A 17,797-nucleotide genomic window follows, 5' to 3' on the forward strand; every position below is an offset into this window, starting at 1 on the left:
TGTGGATTCACAGCAGGCGATCTGTCATGTCTGTCTGACAGGACACATGTGTCCTGTGAGCGGCACACCACAGGACTATATGACAAGTCAGCAGTGCAACAAATATGCCACTTTCAGTCACATATCAGCAGAAATACACCGTAACAAATGCCATTTGGTCATCATGGTGCTTTTTTCTCTCTCTTTTTTAAATACATTTATCTGCATGTTGATTTCATGCTCCTGTTATAAGATAGTGATTGTAGTGCAGTGGTAAAGTTTCAATCTGGTAATCAGGTTCGAATCCCGTGAGTGGTCTTTATTTTATTTTTTACCAGGGTTATTTAACCGTGGGGTTCTGTCTTGTGTCCCCTTTTATTTATTATTTATATCAAACCAGTGATATTCACTAATTATACAGCTGGTTTTTATTTTATTTTTCTCCACATCAGTGGTGCGATGTGGTGCAACACGTCCCAGCTGCTCACACTGTGTTCCCCCGTGACAGGTTTGTGCACGCTTGTGCACGACACCGTCGTGTGCACGAAACTGTCACAGCAGGATCGTTCATGCCTGCCCGTCGGCTCGATGTTTTCGTGGTTCACTCATACAAGCTGTTCTGCCGTGATTCGCCCTGATTTGTACTTATTCGTACTATGTGTGAAGGGGCCCTAAGGAAAGTTTACTTTTGGTTCTCAGAAAATTCTGGTAATGTTACATAAAGTCACTTAAACATATGTTTCATCCAAACATTTCTAGAATATTCTGGTAATGTTGTCTTTGACAAATTAATATATTTGTCAAATTTCCCTCAACTATAAACATAACTTGTCAATTTACAAAAGGAAGTAATAATGTTATGAACACTTTTTTGAAACGTTTCTGATAACCATGACCTAAATATAACCAATATATATCCTTATGTGTTAGCTGGGTATGCCCTGCAGGTAGGCTGTGAGATGAGGTATTGGAGAGTGAACCCAAGCATGAAAGAGTGGTGATAGAAGCAGACTTCAGTGGGCATGTTGGTGAAGGGAACAGAGGTGATGAGGAAGTAATGGGTAAAGGACAGGAATAGGGAAGGACAGATGGTAGTTGATTTTGCAAAAATTATGGAAATGGGTCTGGTAAACACCTGCTTCAAGAAATCAGAGGAGCACAGGGTAACATATAAGTGTGGAGGAAGGCGCACACAGGTGGACTACATTCTGTGTAGGAGATGCAAGCTCAAAGAAATCCAACTGTAAGGTGGTGGCAGGAGAGAGTGTAGCTTGACAGCATAGCATGGTGGTTTGTAGGATGACTTTAGAGGTAAAGAAGAAGAAGAGAGTGAGACATCAACAAAGGATCACATGGTGGAAGCTGAAGGAGGAAGACTGTTGAGTGAAATTTTGCGAGAAGGTGAGAGAAGCACTGGATGGAGGGGAAGCAATTTTGGACAACTGGAAAAGTACTGCAGATGTAGTGAGGGAGACAGACAGGAAGGTACTGGGTGTGACATCTGGACAGTGGAAGGAAGACAAGGAGACTTGGTGGTGGAACGAAGAGGGAATTGGGATAGTCAGAGAGATGAAGAAAGTAGACAGGAGTAGAAGGAGATGTGGCGTAAGGTGACAAGAGAAGTGGAAAAGGCATATTGCGAGCTGTACAAGAAGTTGAATCATAAGGAAGGAGAAAAGGACTTGTACTGATTGGCCAGACAAACGGACAGAGCTGGAAAGGATGTGCAGCAGCTTAGGGTGGTAAAAGATACAGATAGTAACAGTGTTGGGCACAGTTCTGATAATCCGATAACCGATAATTATCGAAGATAATGTTTTCATTATCGGATTATCTTTTCAGATAACTTTAAAAACCATTATCGGACTAATTATCTTCCGATAAATCTTTGTCCGATACTTTTTACACCGTTAATGTGGTAAACAAAGCTGAACAGCTACAAACATTTATACAATTTAAAATCAGTTGAGCACCTACCTGTTAAATGTTTCATAGCAGATGTGTAGTTAAACCCTCTGCAAACAAAGGAGAGCTGCTTCTAGAAGAAACTGCTCTATCCTCTACAGGCAAAGGAAAACTGGTCACCAAAAAAAAAAACTAATTTCTTTTAACCCCATACTGATACGAGGGCAATTTCACCCAAGTCATCCAGAGGCATACATTTTTAAATTATGGTTCAAATTTTAACCAAACTAATTTCGGACAAGTTATTTAAATTAACGTCACGTCTGAAGTTTTATACAGTGAAAATATCAGATATATGTTTTAGTTTTAAAGTAATGTGGTAATTTTTAAGGTTTTAGTGTGGACATGCTGTGTCCAGGTGCATTATGGGTATGATAGGGTAATCTCAGTACGTTCACGACATGAGAAATGCATTTCACACACTCTGATCAGGCTCCACGGACACCAGCATTAAACTCTAGTGCCTAAAACTCTTGTGAATATATTCTCTGGGTTTATAGACATTGTTATTGTGTTTGCATTTATTAAATTCCACGCGTCTTAAATGTAGCAACACAGATTATCTGGAATTTTGTTGGCCATCTACTGGCCAGTAGTGTTCATGGCAGTATTCGCCCTGAAGCTGAGCTGATATTTTCAATCACTGTACTTGGTTCCAGCTCAAACTGTACGACAGAACTGCACGGCATAAAAGTTCAGAGTGCTTGATTTATGTTCTCACACACATTGTACATTCAAAAACCACACGTCGGACTCGTGTTTCCAGAAGCAAAATGTAAACAGAAGCTTTTTTTCAAACTTAATTTACAAAAACTCTCGATGGGAGACATCACAGTTAAAAAAAAAAAAAATTACAAGACAGCTCTGCAGTGTTTGCACAGGCACAGTGCGAGAGGTTGGACACTTGTAGCGCTTCAGCAGCAGGATACCCTCATGACGGCTGACCAGAATATCAAACAGGTTTGATTTTCATCTGATCATACGATCAGTGCTGAGGAGTTGGCCGTGAGATGTTAAACACAGCTCGTTACTCCATGTATAACAAACGATGCAGGACGCGCGATTAACCTGAAACTCGGTGCGATCCAAAAAATTCTTGCACAAATGAAAAATGTTCTGAAAAAGGGCCAAAACTTGCACTGGCACCAGTAGATCATGGCAGTGTTCTATTTATTTTGACACCGGTTATATCAGACAGTTATCTAATTATAACTTGCCTTTTTTTTTTGAAAATGCCTTTTTTTTTTTACAAATAAAAAATGGCATATTTTACAAAAGCACATTTATCTGTAAACACCAGCACACAATACACTTCACATTAACGTGTTGGTTTACATAGAATGAATGAGTCAACCAATCAGTGTTAGCGGAGGCACATTTTACCCAGAATGCCATCTGTCTGTGTTTGTTACAAAACTTCAGAATTAGTGCATTATTCAACATTAAAAGATATATGTTATATCTTAACTTTGCACAAATGACAGAATTGACATTAATAGAGTTATTCTATCAGTATTCATTTTATTTATACACCAAACCATAACTCAGCACTGCTTTATTTTCCAAGACCTCCGCCTGACGGCAGCGTTGTAATCGAGTAGAGAGTTGAGCTTTGTGGCTCCTCTCAGCTGCGTTTGTGCTTGAAGCCATGTAGTAAACTGGAGCTTCCAGCAGGGGGCAGACACTCAAAGACAGAAGTGCTGACTTGTTTGGGTCTGTTGTCGCCTTTGATGCTTTCAGAAGCGATTGTGGTGTTAAACTCAAAATCAGCTTGTTAGTAGTTGCAAGTGTACTGGAGACAATACTGGAATTTATCGGTTATCTGTAACTTCCGATACATTTTTGGGTGGTTTATCGTTTTAACTTTATCAAAGATAACTTTTCAGTTATCTGATTATCTGTTATCAGAGTTAATTTTTTGGTTATCTCTGGGGCCACCACTGAATAGTAATGTGCTGACACGCAAGGAGAGTGTGTTGAGAAGGTGGAGGCAATATTTTGAGGAGCTGATGAATGAAGAAAATGAGAGAGAGAAAAGGCTGGATGATGTGTTGAGAATAAATCAGGAAGTACAAGAGATTAGTAAGGATGAAATGAGGGCAACTATGAAGATGATGAAGATTTTTCATCCCTTGTGTTACTTCAAATACAACTGTATTTTCTATACTGCAGCAGCTACAGATTTTCCAAGATATTTAAAATGCTGAGAATGACCAGTACATGTTTAAATGTGTCATAGAAGAGTGTAAAATTTCTAATTTTGATATTTTAAGAGAAATCACAACATCAGACAACCTACATACATACAGTCTGGAATCACCACATATTCAGTACCTTAACCTTTCTGGGGTATTGGCTGTTGGCAAGTGTCCTTGATAATCTTTAAAACATTTAAGATCTGTAGATACTGCTGTTTGCTAACTCAGCCACATGGGGTGTGCAGCCAGTACATTCTGAGTGCCGGTCCCAAGCCCGGATAAATGAGGAGGGTTGCATCAGGAAGGGCATCCGGCGTAAAACAAGCCAACCCAACTATGCAGACTCAGAATCAAATTCCCATACCGGATCGGTCGCGGCCCGGGTTAACAACGTCCGCCACCGGTGCTATTGCCCAACAGGGTGCCGGTGGAAATTGGGCTACTGCTGGGCGAAGACGACGAAGAAAAGGAGGAAAACGTTGCCACGAACAGCGGGAGAAGAAGAAAACTAGAAGGGTGGAAATGAGAGTGGGGACTTTGAATGTTGGTAGTATGACTGGTAAAGGGAGAGAGCTGGCTGATATGATGGAGAGGAGAAAGGTAGACATATTGTGTGTGCAAGAGACCAAGTGGAAGGGAAGTAAGAGCAGGAGCATCGGCGGTGGGTACAAGTTGTTGTACCATGGTGAGGACAGGAAGAGAAATGGTGTTGGGGTCATTTTAAAGGAAGAGTATGTTAAAAGTGTGTTGGAGGTTAAGCGAGTGTCTGACAGGGTGATGAGTGTGAAGTTGGAAATAGAAGGGGTGATGATGAATATCATCAGTGCATATGCCCCACAGGTAGGTTGTGAGATGAAGGAGAAAGAAGATTTCTGGAGTGTGTTAGATGAGGTGGTGGAGAGTGTGCCCAAGCATGAAAGAGTGGTGATAGGAGCAGACTTCAATGGGCATGTTGGTGAAGGGAACAGAGGTGATGAGGAAGTAATGGGTAGATATGGTATCAAGGATAGGAATGGGGAAGGACAGATGGTAGTTGATTTTGCAAAAAGGATGGAAATGGCTGTGGTGAATACCTACTTTAAGAAAAGGGAGGAGCACAGGGTAACATATAAGAGTGGAGGAAGGTGCACACAGGTGGACTACATTCTTTATAGGAGATGCAAGCTAAAAGAAATCACAGACTGTAAGGTGGTAGCAGGAGAGAGTGTCACTAGACAGCATAGGATGGTTGTTTGTAGGATGACTTTAGAGGTAAAGAAGAAGAAGAGAGTGAGAGCTCAACAAAGGATCAGATGGTGGAAGCTGAAGGAGGAAGACTGTTGTGTGAAATTTAGCGAGCAGGTGAGAGAAGCACTAGTTGGAGAGGAAGCAATTTTGGACAACTGGAAAAGTACTGCAGATGTGGTGAGGGAGACAGCTAGGGCAGTACTGGGTATGACATCTGGACAGTGGAAGGAAGACAAGGAGACTTGGTGGTGGAATGAAGAAGTCCAGGAAAGCATAAGGAGAAAGAGGTTGGCGAAAAAGTTTTGGGATAGTTGGAGAGATGAAGAAAGTAGACAGGAGTACAAGGAGATGCGGCGTAAGGCGAGAAGAGAAGTGGCAAAAGCAAAGGAAAAGGCATATTGCGAGCTGTACAAGACGTTGAATAGTAAGGAAGGAGAAAAGGACTTGTACTGATTGGCCAGACAAAGGGACAGAGCTGGAAAGGATGTGCAGCAGGTTAGGGTGGTCAAAGATGCACATGGTAATGTGCTGACAAGTGAGGAGTATGTGCTGAGAAGGTGGAGGGAATATTTTGAAGAGTTGATGAATAAAGAAAATGAGCAAGAGAAAGGGCTGGATGATGTGGTGAGAGTAAATCAGGAAGTAAAAGAGATTAGCAAGGAAGAAGTGAAGGCTGCTATGAAGAGGATGAAGAGTGGAAAGGCAGTTGGTCCAGATGACATTCCAGTGGAGGCATGGAAATGTGTAGGAGAGATGGCAGTAGAGTTTCTAACCAGATTGTTTAATAAAATCTTGGAAAGTGAGAGGATGCCTGAGGAGTGGAGACGAAGTGTGCTGGTTCCTATTTTCAAGAACAAGGGTGATGTGCAGAGCTGCAGTAACTACAGAGGCATAAAGCTGATCAGCCACAGCATGAAGTTATGGGAAAGAGTAGTAGAAGCTAGGCTTAGAAAACAGGTGAAGATCTGTGAGCAGCAATATGGTTTCATGCCGAGAAAGAGCACTACAGATGCAATGTTTGCTCTGAGAATGGACAAGATTACGAATGAACATATCAGAGGGCCAGCTCAGGTGGGATGGTTTGGAGACAAAGTCAGAGAGGCGAGATTGAGATGGTTTGGACATGTGCAGAGGAGGGACCCAGGGTATATAGGGAGAAGGATGCTGAGGATGGAGCCACCAGGCAGGAGGAGAAGAGGGAGACCAAAGAGGAGGTTCATGGATGTGCTGAGAGAGGACATGCAGGTGGTTGATGTGACAGAGGAAGATACAGAGGACAGGGTGAGATGGAAACGATTGATCTGCTGTGGCGACCCCTAACGGGAACAGCCGAAAGACAAAGAAGAAGAGATACTGCTGTTTGCTAAAGAAACAAGTTTTGTTTTGTATTTTTCACTTTAAATCAATATTCCATTGATAACTGTATGACTAAATTTCGCCTATGTTCATTTTCTTTTAATGTACAGTAATACATTGACCCACTTATTGTAGCCATTGAGTGACAGATTCATTCAAATTGGAGGTGGGATTACACCAAGGATCAACTCTGAGTCCTTTCTTATTCGGAATGGTGATGGACAGGATGACGGATGAGATCAGACAGGAGTCCCCATGGACTATGATGTTTGCCGATGACATTGCGATCTGTTTTGAGAGTAGAGAACAAGTTGATTCTAGTCTGGAGAGGTGGAGATGTGCTCTGGAGAGAAGGGGAATTAAGTACCAAAGAAGCAGCAGCAGAAGGCAGTGCACCCTGAGTACTTACCGATTGAGATATTCAGCTAAGCTGTACTATGGACACTGTCAGATATCAGCATAGAACTAGGATCCATCTCATTTTTTTCACTGTTACAGTCACATGTTCATATCCCTAAGGCTTCCAAAAACACCCTTGGTTTGATTAGATATGGGAGGTTGCACTTGGATCTGACCAAGCCCATGGCTGACCTGGTTGATCCTCTGACTTTCCTTCTTGCACCACGAGCAGGTCAACATGTCTGATACTTCAGCGCATCACTCAAAACAAACCAAGAAGCATCAGCACAACGGTAGACATATGATAAAGTTCAAGAGTATCGTGGACCTGTTCAAATGCTAGTTCCTGCGCTAATGCTGTCTGATGTTAGTGTGCTAGGCAAAATCACTGTGAAGAACTGTTACGTAACATACGAGTACATTTGTTTCACCAAAATGTTACGATGTGTCCTACAGTCACAGCGAGTTGTTCACGGTTATGAAGATGAAAACACTGCACGGAGATGGAAAACACTCCTCCCAAAACACAAAACATGCTGTTGTCTCATAGACGTTATCTGTAACTTTCTCAGCAACGCTCACAAAACCCATTCACTTCAAAAAATCATTAAATAAAAGTTACACTGGCAAGGATGCATATTTAATGTGGGTCGATTCCAAGACCAATCTGTTCCTGATGAGTGTGCCTGCAGCCTTGGTGGAAAACGCACAGAACCAGACATAAAGAGTGGAAATGCATGATGGGAGAAGAGATCTGAGCGTCACACAGTCAGCTTAGCATCTTACGGAGACCTGAGCATCACACTGAGAGCAGAGCGTCACACTGAGAGCAGAGCGTCACACGGAGAGCAGAGCGTCACATGGAGAGCAGAGCGTCACACGGAGAGCAGAGCGTCGCACGGAGAGCAGAGCGTCGCACGGAGAGCAGAGCGTCGCACGGAGAGCAGAGCGTCGCACGGAGAGCAGAGCGTCGCACGGAGAGCAGAGCGTCACACTGGGAGCAGAGCGTCACACTGGGAGCAGAGCGTCACACTGGGAGCAGAGCGTCACACTGGGAGCAGAGCGTCACGCGGTGAGCCGAGCATCACACGGGGAGCAGAGCGTCACGCGGGGAGCTGAGCGTCACACAGAAAGCATCAAAGCTCACGTGACCTTTGGTCCACTACTGAAGATCTGATCTTTGTTTTGTAGGAGTAAGAGGCGGGTTCAATCAGTCAGCAGTGTGGATGACTACCTGTACCGCCCTGCACGCATCGGTGGGGGTGCCCGAGTCCCTGCCAGAGCCCTCAGTGTTGTGGTAACACCAAGACCCAACAACACCCAACCTCCTCTGTCTTCATGTGTCCTCTGTGTTTCCTTTGTGTCCTTTGTGTCTCCTTCATGTGTCTTTTATGTTTCCTGTATTGTGCTTTGCCATCTGCATATAATGATGCATCACAATCACCAATTCACACAGACACACACACTGATGTCAGGTGTACAAGGTGCTCACTACACACCGGGAGCAACTCGGAGATTAAGGACCTTTGCCAAGGGCCCTTAGTGATTTTCCAGTCTGGCTTGGTTTTGAACCGAGGATCCTCTGGTCTGAAGCCCAACGCTTAACCACTAGACCATCACAGCACATCACCCGTGCATCTTTTGTGTTTCATGCTTCTTTTGTGTCTCCTTCTTGTGTCCTCCATGTCTCCTTTGTCTTCCTAAAAATTGTTGATTCCTGAGTCCTCTCAGTCATCGGTCTTGTCTTGCCAGGAGGCCCATGAGCAAGGCATCAATGCGGTGAAGTTCAGTTACAGTTCCGACCTGCTGGCCACCGGAGGGACGGACCGTGTGGTTAAACTCTGGGACGTGAAAGCAGGTACAGTCTCTACAGTCAGTACTCAGGAGTTTTTTTTTTTTTTTTTTTTTTTTGGATTGACTGTGTCTGTGCCTGCAGGCTCATTTTCGTATAGAGGAACACTAGAGGGCAGCACTGAGGGCATCACCAGCGTGGAGTTTGACAGCACGGTACGTCTTGTTCGTCCACCGTGCGTGGCAGCGTGCCTGGTTGATCTCGCTGTGTGCGTCTGTGATGTGAACTGATTCCAGCTGATGTGTTTTCAGGGCACCAGGATTCTCGCTGCATCTTACAACAAGTCAGCCTTGTTGTGGCAGTTGGACAACTCTGTTCCCAAGGTAACAAGCCGTCCCATCATGCATTGTGCTTTGTGGTGCTAACAGGAAGGTGTCAGGTGACCTCTGACATGTTGGTAGAATGACTTCATGATTTTAGTGTGAGTGTGTGCTTGCAGTGCCCACTACAGGTGACGTGACACTAAAACGTCCACGATCAGAAGCCGCCAGCATGTCAGTCATTCTGTATCACACAGAGAAGAGCTCTGAGAGAGATAACGAAACGAGACAGAACAGAACCTCAGTTTAACTCCACCCATGTTGTTTGACAGAGAACAGGCACAACATCACACAAGATAAAAAGAGAAAAAACAGAAACGACATGATGCAGAGATAAAATGCAGAGTGACATTTCACAGACAAGATAAAGAGACAAAGCAGGAAGAGACAACACTGAGGTCAGGGAAGGACACGAGAGAGAAACACTGAGATATGTTTCAGCTGAAACTGTTTTTGCTTTGAAGCTGAAATTGTTTTTTGATTGAAACTGTTTTGCGATGAAGTTGAAGCTGTTTTTACTGTGAAGCTGAAATTGTTTTTGCGATGAAGCTGAAACTGCTTTTGTGGTAAAGCTGAAACTGTTTTTGCGATGAAGCTGAAACTGTTTTTGGGATGGAGCTGAAATTGTTTTTGCAATGAAGCTGAAATTGTTTTTGCAGTGAAACTGAAACTGTTTGCGGAGCAGGTGAAACTGTTTTTACAGTGAAACTGAAACGGTTGTGGGTTTGACGTTGAAACTGTTTTGTGGTGAAGCTGAAACTGTTTGCGGTGAAGCTGAAACGAGAGTTATGTATGAAACGACAGTGCTATGAATTCCGGATGACCGCCAGAGGGCGATGCTTACCACCTGGATTATTCCATATGGGTATGCGCAGAGGACGAGTCTTATACCAAAATCACGTTAGTGGGCGTGACTTGGGTGTCGTCAGCCAGCAGTCTATGAGCGCACGTCACCCGACACTCAGTCCTTTGGAAGATATCGCAGAGACTCCGAGTGACAACCAACTCTGCTGGTCATCTGAAATTCATAGAACCGTAGTTACATACGTAACTCTTGTTCTGTTTTATTCCTCCTGACCACGAGAGGGCGGTGCTTAGCACCTGGATGAGCTCATACCGCTGATCTGTATGTAACACTGGAACGCTTATTGGCCCACACACTCCATACAAACCACTGAAGCAAACTGGCGGCCATCTTACCACTCACAAGTTCTGTGGACTGCACACAGACGCTTATTAGAACGTCAACAAATTGGAGTAATAACTGAGCTGATTCTCTCATTTCCTTCTTTTTGTTCTCCAGTTAACCTTCATCCCTCCTAATCTATATCTGCCATGATCAGCTCTTTGATTTATTTCCTTTCTTTCTTTTAGTAATTTGACATATTGTCCCCTTCTATTCTCAGTTACAAAGATCTCACTGGGACAAATGCTCAATTCTAAAAATTCTAATTCTTTAATCAAAGTTTGTACAAATTTTGTATAATCATCAGCAAGCTTATCGATATATACAACCCCAATTCCAATGAAGTTGGGATGTTGTGTAAAATGTAAATAAAAACAGAATACAATGATTTTCAAATCCTCTTCAACCTATATTCAGTTGAATACACCACAAAGACAAGAAAGCTGGGGACAGTGGTATGTTTGCCACTGTGTTACATCACCTTTCCTTCTAACAACACTCAATAAGCGTTTGGGAACTGAGGACATGAACTGTGAGTGTCATGATTGGGAATAAAAGGGGCATCCCCAAAAGGCTCAGCTGTTCACAAGCAGGATCACCACTTTGTGAACAGCTGTGTGAAAAAATAATTTAAGTTTAACAATAGTTTAAGATTAACAGTTTAAGAACAATGTTTCTCAACGTTCAATTGCAAGGAATTTAGGGATTTCATCATCTACAGTCCATAATATGATCGGAAGATTCAGAGAATCTGGAGAACTTTCTACACTGAATGCCCGTGACCTTTGATCCCTCAGGCAGCACTGCATTAAAAACTGACATCATTGTGTAAAGGATCTTACCACGTGGGCTCAAGAACACTTCAGAAAACCATTGTCAGTTAACACAGTTCGTCGCTACATCTACAAGTGCAAGTTAAAACTCTACAATGCAAAGTGAAAGTCAAACAACAACATCCAGAAACACCGCCGCCTTCTCTGGGCCTGAGCTCATTTGAAATGGACAGACACAAAGTGGAAAAGTGTGCTGTGGTCTGATGAGTCCACATTTCAAATTGTTTTTGGAAATCATGGACGTCGTGTCCTAAGGACAAAAGAGGAAAAAGACCATCCAGATTGTTACCAGTGCAAAGTTCAAAAGCCAGCATCTGTGATGGTAGGGGGGTGTGTTAGTGCCCATGGCATGGACAACTTACACATCTGTGATGGCACCATCAATGCTGAAAGGTACATCCAGGTTTTGGAGCAACACATGCTGCCATCCAAGCAACGTCTTTTTCAGGGACGTCCCTGCTTATTTCAGCAAGACAATGCCAAGCCACATTCTGCACGTGTTACAACAGCGTGGCTTCGTAGTAAAAGAGAGCGGGTACTAGACTGGCCTGCCTGCAGTCCAGACCTGTCGCCCATTGAAAATGTGTGGCGCATTATGAAGAACAAAATACAACAGCGGAGACCCCGAACTGTTGAACAACTGAAGTCGTACATCAAGCAAGAATGGGAAAGAATTCCACCTACAAAGCTTCAACAATTAGTGTCCTCAGTTCTCAAATGCTTATTGAGTGTTGTTAGAAGGAAAGGTGATGTAACACAGTGGGAAACATACCACTGTCCCAGCTTTTTAGAAACCTGTTGCAGGCATCCATTTCAAAATGAACAAATATTTGCACAAAAACAATAACGTTTATCAGTTTGAACATTAAATATCTTGTCTTTGTGGTGTATTCAATTGAATATAGGTTGAAGAGGATTTGAAAATCATTGTATTCTGTTTTTATTTACATTTTACACCACGTCCCAACTTCATTGGAATTGGGGTTGTACACACACACACACACACACACACACACACACACACACACACACACACACACACACACACACACACACACACACACACACATACATACATACATACACATATATATATATATATATATATATATATATACACACGTCATGATGGATAATATATCAATAGTGGATTTTTTTATAGTTGCACTAAAAGAATAAAACACCAGTTAACAAGCTAAAGGAGAGGTGGTTTTCCTTTGCAGTGTTAATATTTATTGCACACAGCTCTATGAGCTTCAGCATAATATTAGTAATAATGCTTGTAGCAACAACACCTGAAGCTCCAAAAGTATGCACAAGTAGACCTAATAAATGTCTTAAAATCGTTCGTCCAACACAAAACTCAAAACTGTGGCTACACACAAGCTGTTATTATTATTATTATTATTATTATTATTATTGTTATTATCTTTGCCTATATGCTGGAATAATTGAAAGAACTCTTCAACTTATTGTTCATTATTTTCCATTTCAGTCATGCTCACAGGTGAAATGTTCGTCCATGGCCTTTGATCTGGCAATTTGCGCAGTTTATAGCTGTACATGAAGGCATTTTTTTTTTTTTTTTTACAAAATCACAAAGAGTAAAGCTGTGTGCGCATCATTAAAGATCAGTAGAAAAGAGCGTTCAGGAGCAGCACACGCGAGTGGTAATATGGCGGCCAGTTTGATTCAAAGATACTGGCCAATAAGCTATACAGTAATATATAGAGATCAGTGCCTCATACCAACAAGGTCACAAGGAGGCCACAAGCCCACATTGCTGCAGCACAGCTGTCGGTCAGTGGAACACCTCTCAGGGCAGCCCAGGGAGTGGATATGTGGTTGAATGACATCCCATTGGAGGAGGTTGATGGTTGCTGTTGCTGTAAGATTGCAATGCAGCACTGACAATCCACTGTGACAGTATTTCCTTGGACAAGGCACAGCCCTTTGTGTGCCCCCCATAGCAGATAATCAGAGCATCAGTTCTGCTGAATTCAGCGGTCAATTCAGCATAACATCTAAATGCACAAACAGGGTACAGCAGACTAGAAATCGTCTCTGCAGTAGATTGTGGGGCAACGACAGCCAAGGTAACAGGCTGGTGTTCATGAAAGGTTGAACCTGTACTTGGTTTAAAAAAAAAAAAAAAAGAAAAAAGGGAAGGGTTACGTAGGCCATAGTAACCCCTGACCCAGTGCATGCAGTTCTCAGTGACTGACAAGGCAGGGAACTCACCAACATGCTTTGTGGATGAAATTGCAAGAAGGAATGCAGTCTTAACAGACAACCATCTGAGGTCACCACCTCCCAGTGGCTCAAAAAGTGAAGCGCATAAGAACTCAAGGACCAATGGAAGATCCCAGGATGGCAAATGCGCAACCATGGAGGCCAAAGCCGGAGAGTGCTTAGTAAAAAAAAGGCATATCAACAAGTGCAACCCTATTGAGCGTCCATTCACCATAATGTGCCGAGCAGAGACAGCAACAACATAAACCTTATTGTAGAGACAGAAAGACAACTGTCAAAGACTGTTTGAAGATAGCCTAGCAGTGCTGGCACAGAGCAACACTCTGGGTCTACACCTTGTGTACTGCACCAACGGTTAACAAGCTTCATCTGTTGTCATATAATGTCCATGCACAGCATTCAGTATTGTCTTGCACAGCAGCTTGATCACAGCAGTTCAGCATAGAGTGTGGCCCTTCAGGGGCCACGCATTCAGCTGAAGATGTTCTGGGTGAGGGTGCCAAATGCCCCCTTTCCAACTGCAACTCTCCGCTGAGGAGCATCAGAATCATGGGGAACCATGTCCTGTTCGGCCAGTACGGGGCCAGCAGCAACACTGTGTGATTGCTCTTGCATATCCTGTGTAATGTCAGCATGATCAGTGGAAGAGGAGCAAATGCATACATTAGACGGCCCAGCTAAGGGTGAACCAGAGCGTCTTGGCCCAAGGGGCTGTTTGGTTCTCAGAGATAGAACCACAGGCAACAGTGTGTTGTGGCATTTGAGGCAAACACACAGACTTTGCCATACCTTTCCCAGATTATTGGAACCACATCAGTGTTCAGTCGGCGCTTGGCTGGTGGTGGTTTCTGTTGTGAAAGCAAATCTGCAGCATAGTTCTGTGCTGCCGGCAGATGCACAGCTCTGAGACTCTGCAAGTGGGGCAACACCCACTGGAGAAGCTTCTGGGCTTCTCTCAGGGAATGAACAAACCTGGTGCCCCCTTGATGATTTATATGGAAGACCGTTGATGCATTGTCTGACCAAACAAGCACATTTCCCATCTAAGGCAGTGGAGAAATGCCTCAGTGTTAGGCGGACAAACCACAGCTCTAGCACATCAATGTGCTGAGCCCTCTCCCAAGTGCTCCAGACACCCCTAGACCATTCTGTGGTTCCGCACTGTGGCCCAGCCTAAAAGTGAGGCATCTGTTAGAATGACCTCCCGGCGGGAGGACAGATAGACCAGAAGAACACCATGTGTTATGAAGTCTTTGTCTCTCCAGGGGTGAAGGTATCAGAGGGACTGGGCTGTAAGATGCACAGTCCTGTTGTGACGCAACATGGGGTCAAAGCCCAGGCTGTTGAGCCAAATTTGTAAGGGGCGCAAATACAGGCGTTCCAGAGGTATGACTGCTGGCACTGCAGTCAGTTTCCCCATCCACTGGAGGAGCAGACTGTAAGTCAGTCATACATTCCTGCGAAAACAGCAGATCAGAGTGAGAATATCGTCCACCCTTTGCAGGGTGGGCAAGCAGTCATCGGCAGTGAGTCAATCCCACTGGCAATAAAAACGACCTGTTGTCATGGGGTCAAGGAGCTCTTTGCAGAATTCACAAGGTGGCCCTAGCTGCGACATGTGGTGCAGTAGGATCTGAGTGTCATCAAGTGCTTGCTGCCAGTTTGGAGCGCACACAAGTCAGTCGTCTAGATATGGAAGATTTGGTATCCCACAAAGCTGCAAAGGATAGAGTGCTGCTACCATGCTCCTGGTGAACATACGGGGAGCAATTGAGGACCCAAAGGGGAGGACTCTGAACTGCTATGCCCATCCGTCAAAGAAAAAACGGAAGCACTGCCTATGGTGAACTGACACCGGGATGTGGAAATAGACATCCATTAGGTCCACACTGGTAAACCATTCCCCTGGCCAAGTTGCCTGGAGAACTTCCATTGTATGAAGCATGCCAAACATACTGATTCAAGGATAGGATGAAAGCCACCATCCTTTTTTGGAACTACAAAATAAATTGAATATATCCAAACTGTGGGCCTGGTCTGTGGCTCCTTTTTTCAGGAGCTGAAAAATTTCCTGCTGGAGTACAAGAAACCTCTCTGGGTCTGTAACAACTGTGACTTTTATGCCATAGAACTTGGGGGACAATGATTAAACTGAATATTGTAGCCCCTTACCAATGTGGAAAGCCCCCATTGATCCAAGACCAACACCCACCACTGCGCGAGCTGTGTTTGGGAAAAATGACTGGTGACCTCGTATCAGGTTTCAAACCAGACTGCTGTAGTCCTGTGATGATTTTGAGGGGCGAGCGTGATGACCTGTCCGTCCCGCTAGTTATTTCTGAGAGGTCCACCTGTGGGTGGCTGAGAGGTTGACTGCTGGGAGGGCTGATACGGCAGACCGTGATCCCAGGGAGCACATCCATTAGCAGGGTGGACGCCACCTACATGCTTCGGGTGTAGCCTGGGAGTGCACTATAATTTGGGAAATTGCTGTTGAGACCTGTTAGCCTGAACAGTGCGCTTCAGGGTCTGTTGGGTCGCAGGACTGAAAACCTGGCCTGAGACAACAGGCAGGGTGTGTAGTGATCCCCTGAATGCCTCAGACAAGGGAGATTGAGCCAGCCATACCTGGTGCCTGGCTATGCCTGTCAGGGTGGACATCAACCTGCCAAGCTCTTGTGACATACAGGCGAAAGGCCAGAGCGAAGCAACACTCAGGCGCTGTGTGTCAGTGTCAGCACCAGCATCCTAGAGAGACTGTGAAAGTGCAAGGGCAAGGTAAGACAGGGAGTTCCCCAAACGACCAATTTGAGACGCTGTGTCATAGCTCTTGGTGAGAAGGTCATGAGTGGCCCTACACTGAGACTGTGGGCAACGTGCCTCTTCCAGCCAGCATCAGCTGGCCCTACAACCAAGAGACAAACAACACTGTCAACTGATGGTATGTGGTCTAAGCCATACTATGTTGCATCCGCCATTGTACACAATTCCCTGCAATCCTATGGCCAATGGGTGGATTTAGTAACAGACCAGCATTGCTGCAGCTCAGATAGTCAGGTACCTGAGGAGGGTGACTGCCAAGAGTTTGGGAGTCTGTGATGGAAAAAGGTGGAGGTCAGTTCCTCCTCATTATATTCACAGGAAGGTGTTAATTGCTCTGAGAGGAACAACAGAAGCTGCAGCAGGCTTCAGAGAAAGAAGCAATGACTTTATCTGAGTAAATTCAGAGGCCAGGTTGTCAACCTTTTGAACATTTCAGAATTTTCTTTGCGCAATTGCACGTGCTGGTGCCCCTCTCACGTTCAGTCTACATCTGTTAAAGACGAGTTTACTCTCCTGCACGACACAGGTTGTGCAAGTGCATGAATCAAAAGGCATGCTCGTGTGAGGGGGCGTTTAGACAAGATCAGGTCATGGCTATCCTTTTTTTGCTGTAGTAGCAAGGGCCCCAGCGTGTGTGCGCTTACGTGATTGAGATGCCAGTGTTGCAGAGAACAACTCAGCTTCAAGCCTGGCAAGTCCAGCCAGTCTGTCTGCCAATGACACAGAAACACAACTGAAGCAATTGTCTTCTGTGAGTGCCTGCTTCACGTCTGCTTCGTGTCCAAGACAAGATGAGCATAAATTACGGCCGTGCTCCGGGCTCAAAGGTACAGGTACTGCACACGTGCACCGATGCAGTAGACATTAGTGTGTGTGATCGTAGCAGTAAGTGAGAAACACTCCGTGATTAAGGCCCTGGTGTCACAAAGATAAAGCCTGAGATCGGGTTCAGCCAGGAGAAGGCACTCACAGTGTCGCAAAGTGACACCTAAGTGTTACAATTATAAAACACCAAATGGTAATGTAGCAGAGAGGGGGAATACGCACACCACAGCGGCTACAGTAAGTGTTTGAATCCAGCTGCTTTGAAAAAGGAGTGCAAATCACTCTCACAAGCAATGTAATTCCAAAGAAAATGCCAGCAGTTTGGAGCAAACAGTGTAAAACAGAATGAAAAAACACTCATGGTACAACTTAAGTAACAGACACCAATGAATTAAACAATCATACCACAACGGTGAAACAGCATGTCCTACAGCGCAACATGTCCAGCATGTCCCGCACACATGAACGGTAACAAGTTAAGCCACTATCACTCGTTGGAAAAGGAGAGCGGGTGGACAAAAGACCTTTATCACAAATAGCCTGCGAAGCAAGAGCGCAAAAGTGGACGAAAGAGGAACTAA

At 44.4% G+C, this 17,797-nt stretch overlaps 1 protein-coding gene across 1 annotated transcript in view; it reads left to right on the forward strand.

The window, feature by feature from the left end:
* Window positions 1-17,797, forward strand: part of LOC117508856 (autophagy-related protein 16-2-like) — a 149,546-nt gene that overhangs the window by 45,322 nt on the left and 86,427 nt on the right. Inside the window, exons 5-8 of the mRNA XM_034168703.1 lie at window positions 8,316-8,421; window positions 8,877-8,982; window positions 9,061-9,131; window positions 9,228-9,299. Of these exons, the coding sequence (XP_034024594.1) occupies window positions 8,316-8,421; window positions 8,877-8,982; window positions 9,061-9,131; window positions 9,228-9,299 (355 nt within the window). The remainder of the gene's footprint in view (window positions 1-8,315; window positions 8,422-8,876; window positions 8,983-9,060; window positions 9,132-9,227; window positions 9,300-17,797) is intronic.

The sequence above is a fragment of the Thalassophryne amazonica genome, chromosome 4 (genome assembly GCF_902500255.1).
Source record: "Thalassophryne amazonica chromosome 4, fThaAma1.1, whole genome shotgun sequence".
Classification (NCBI taxonomy): Eukaryota; Metazoa; Chordata; class Actinopteri; order Batrachoidiformes; family Batrachoididae; genus Thalassophryne; species Thalassophryne amazonica.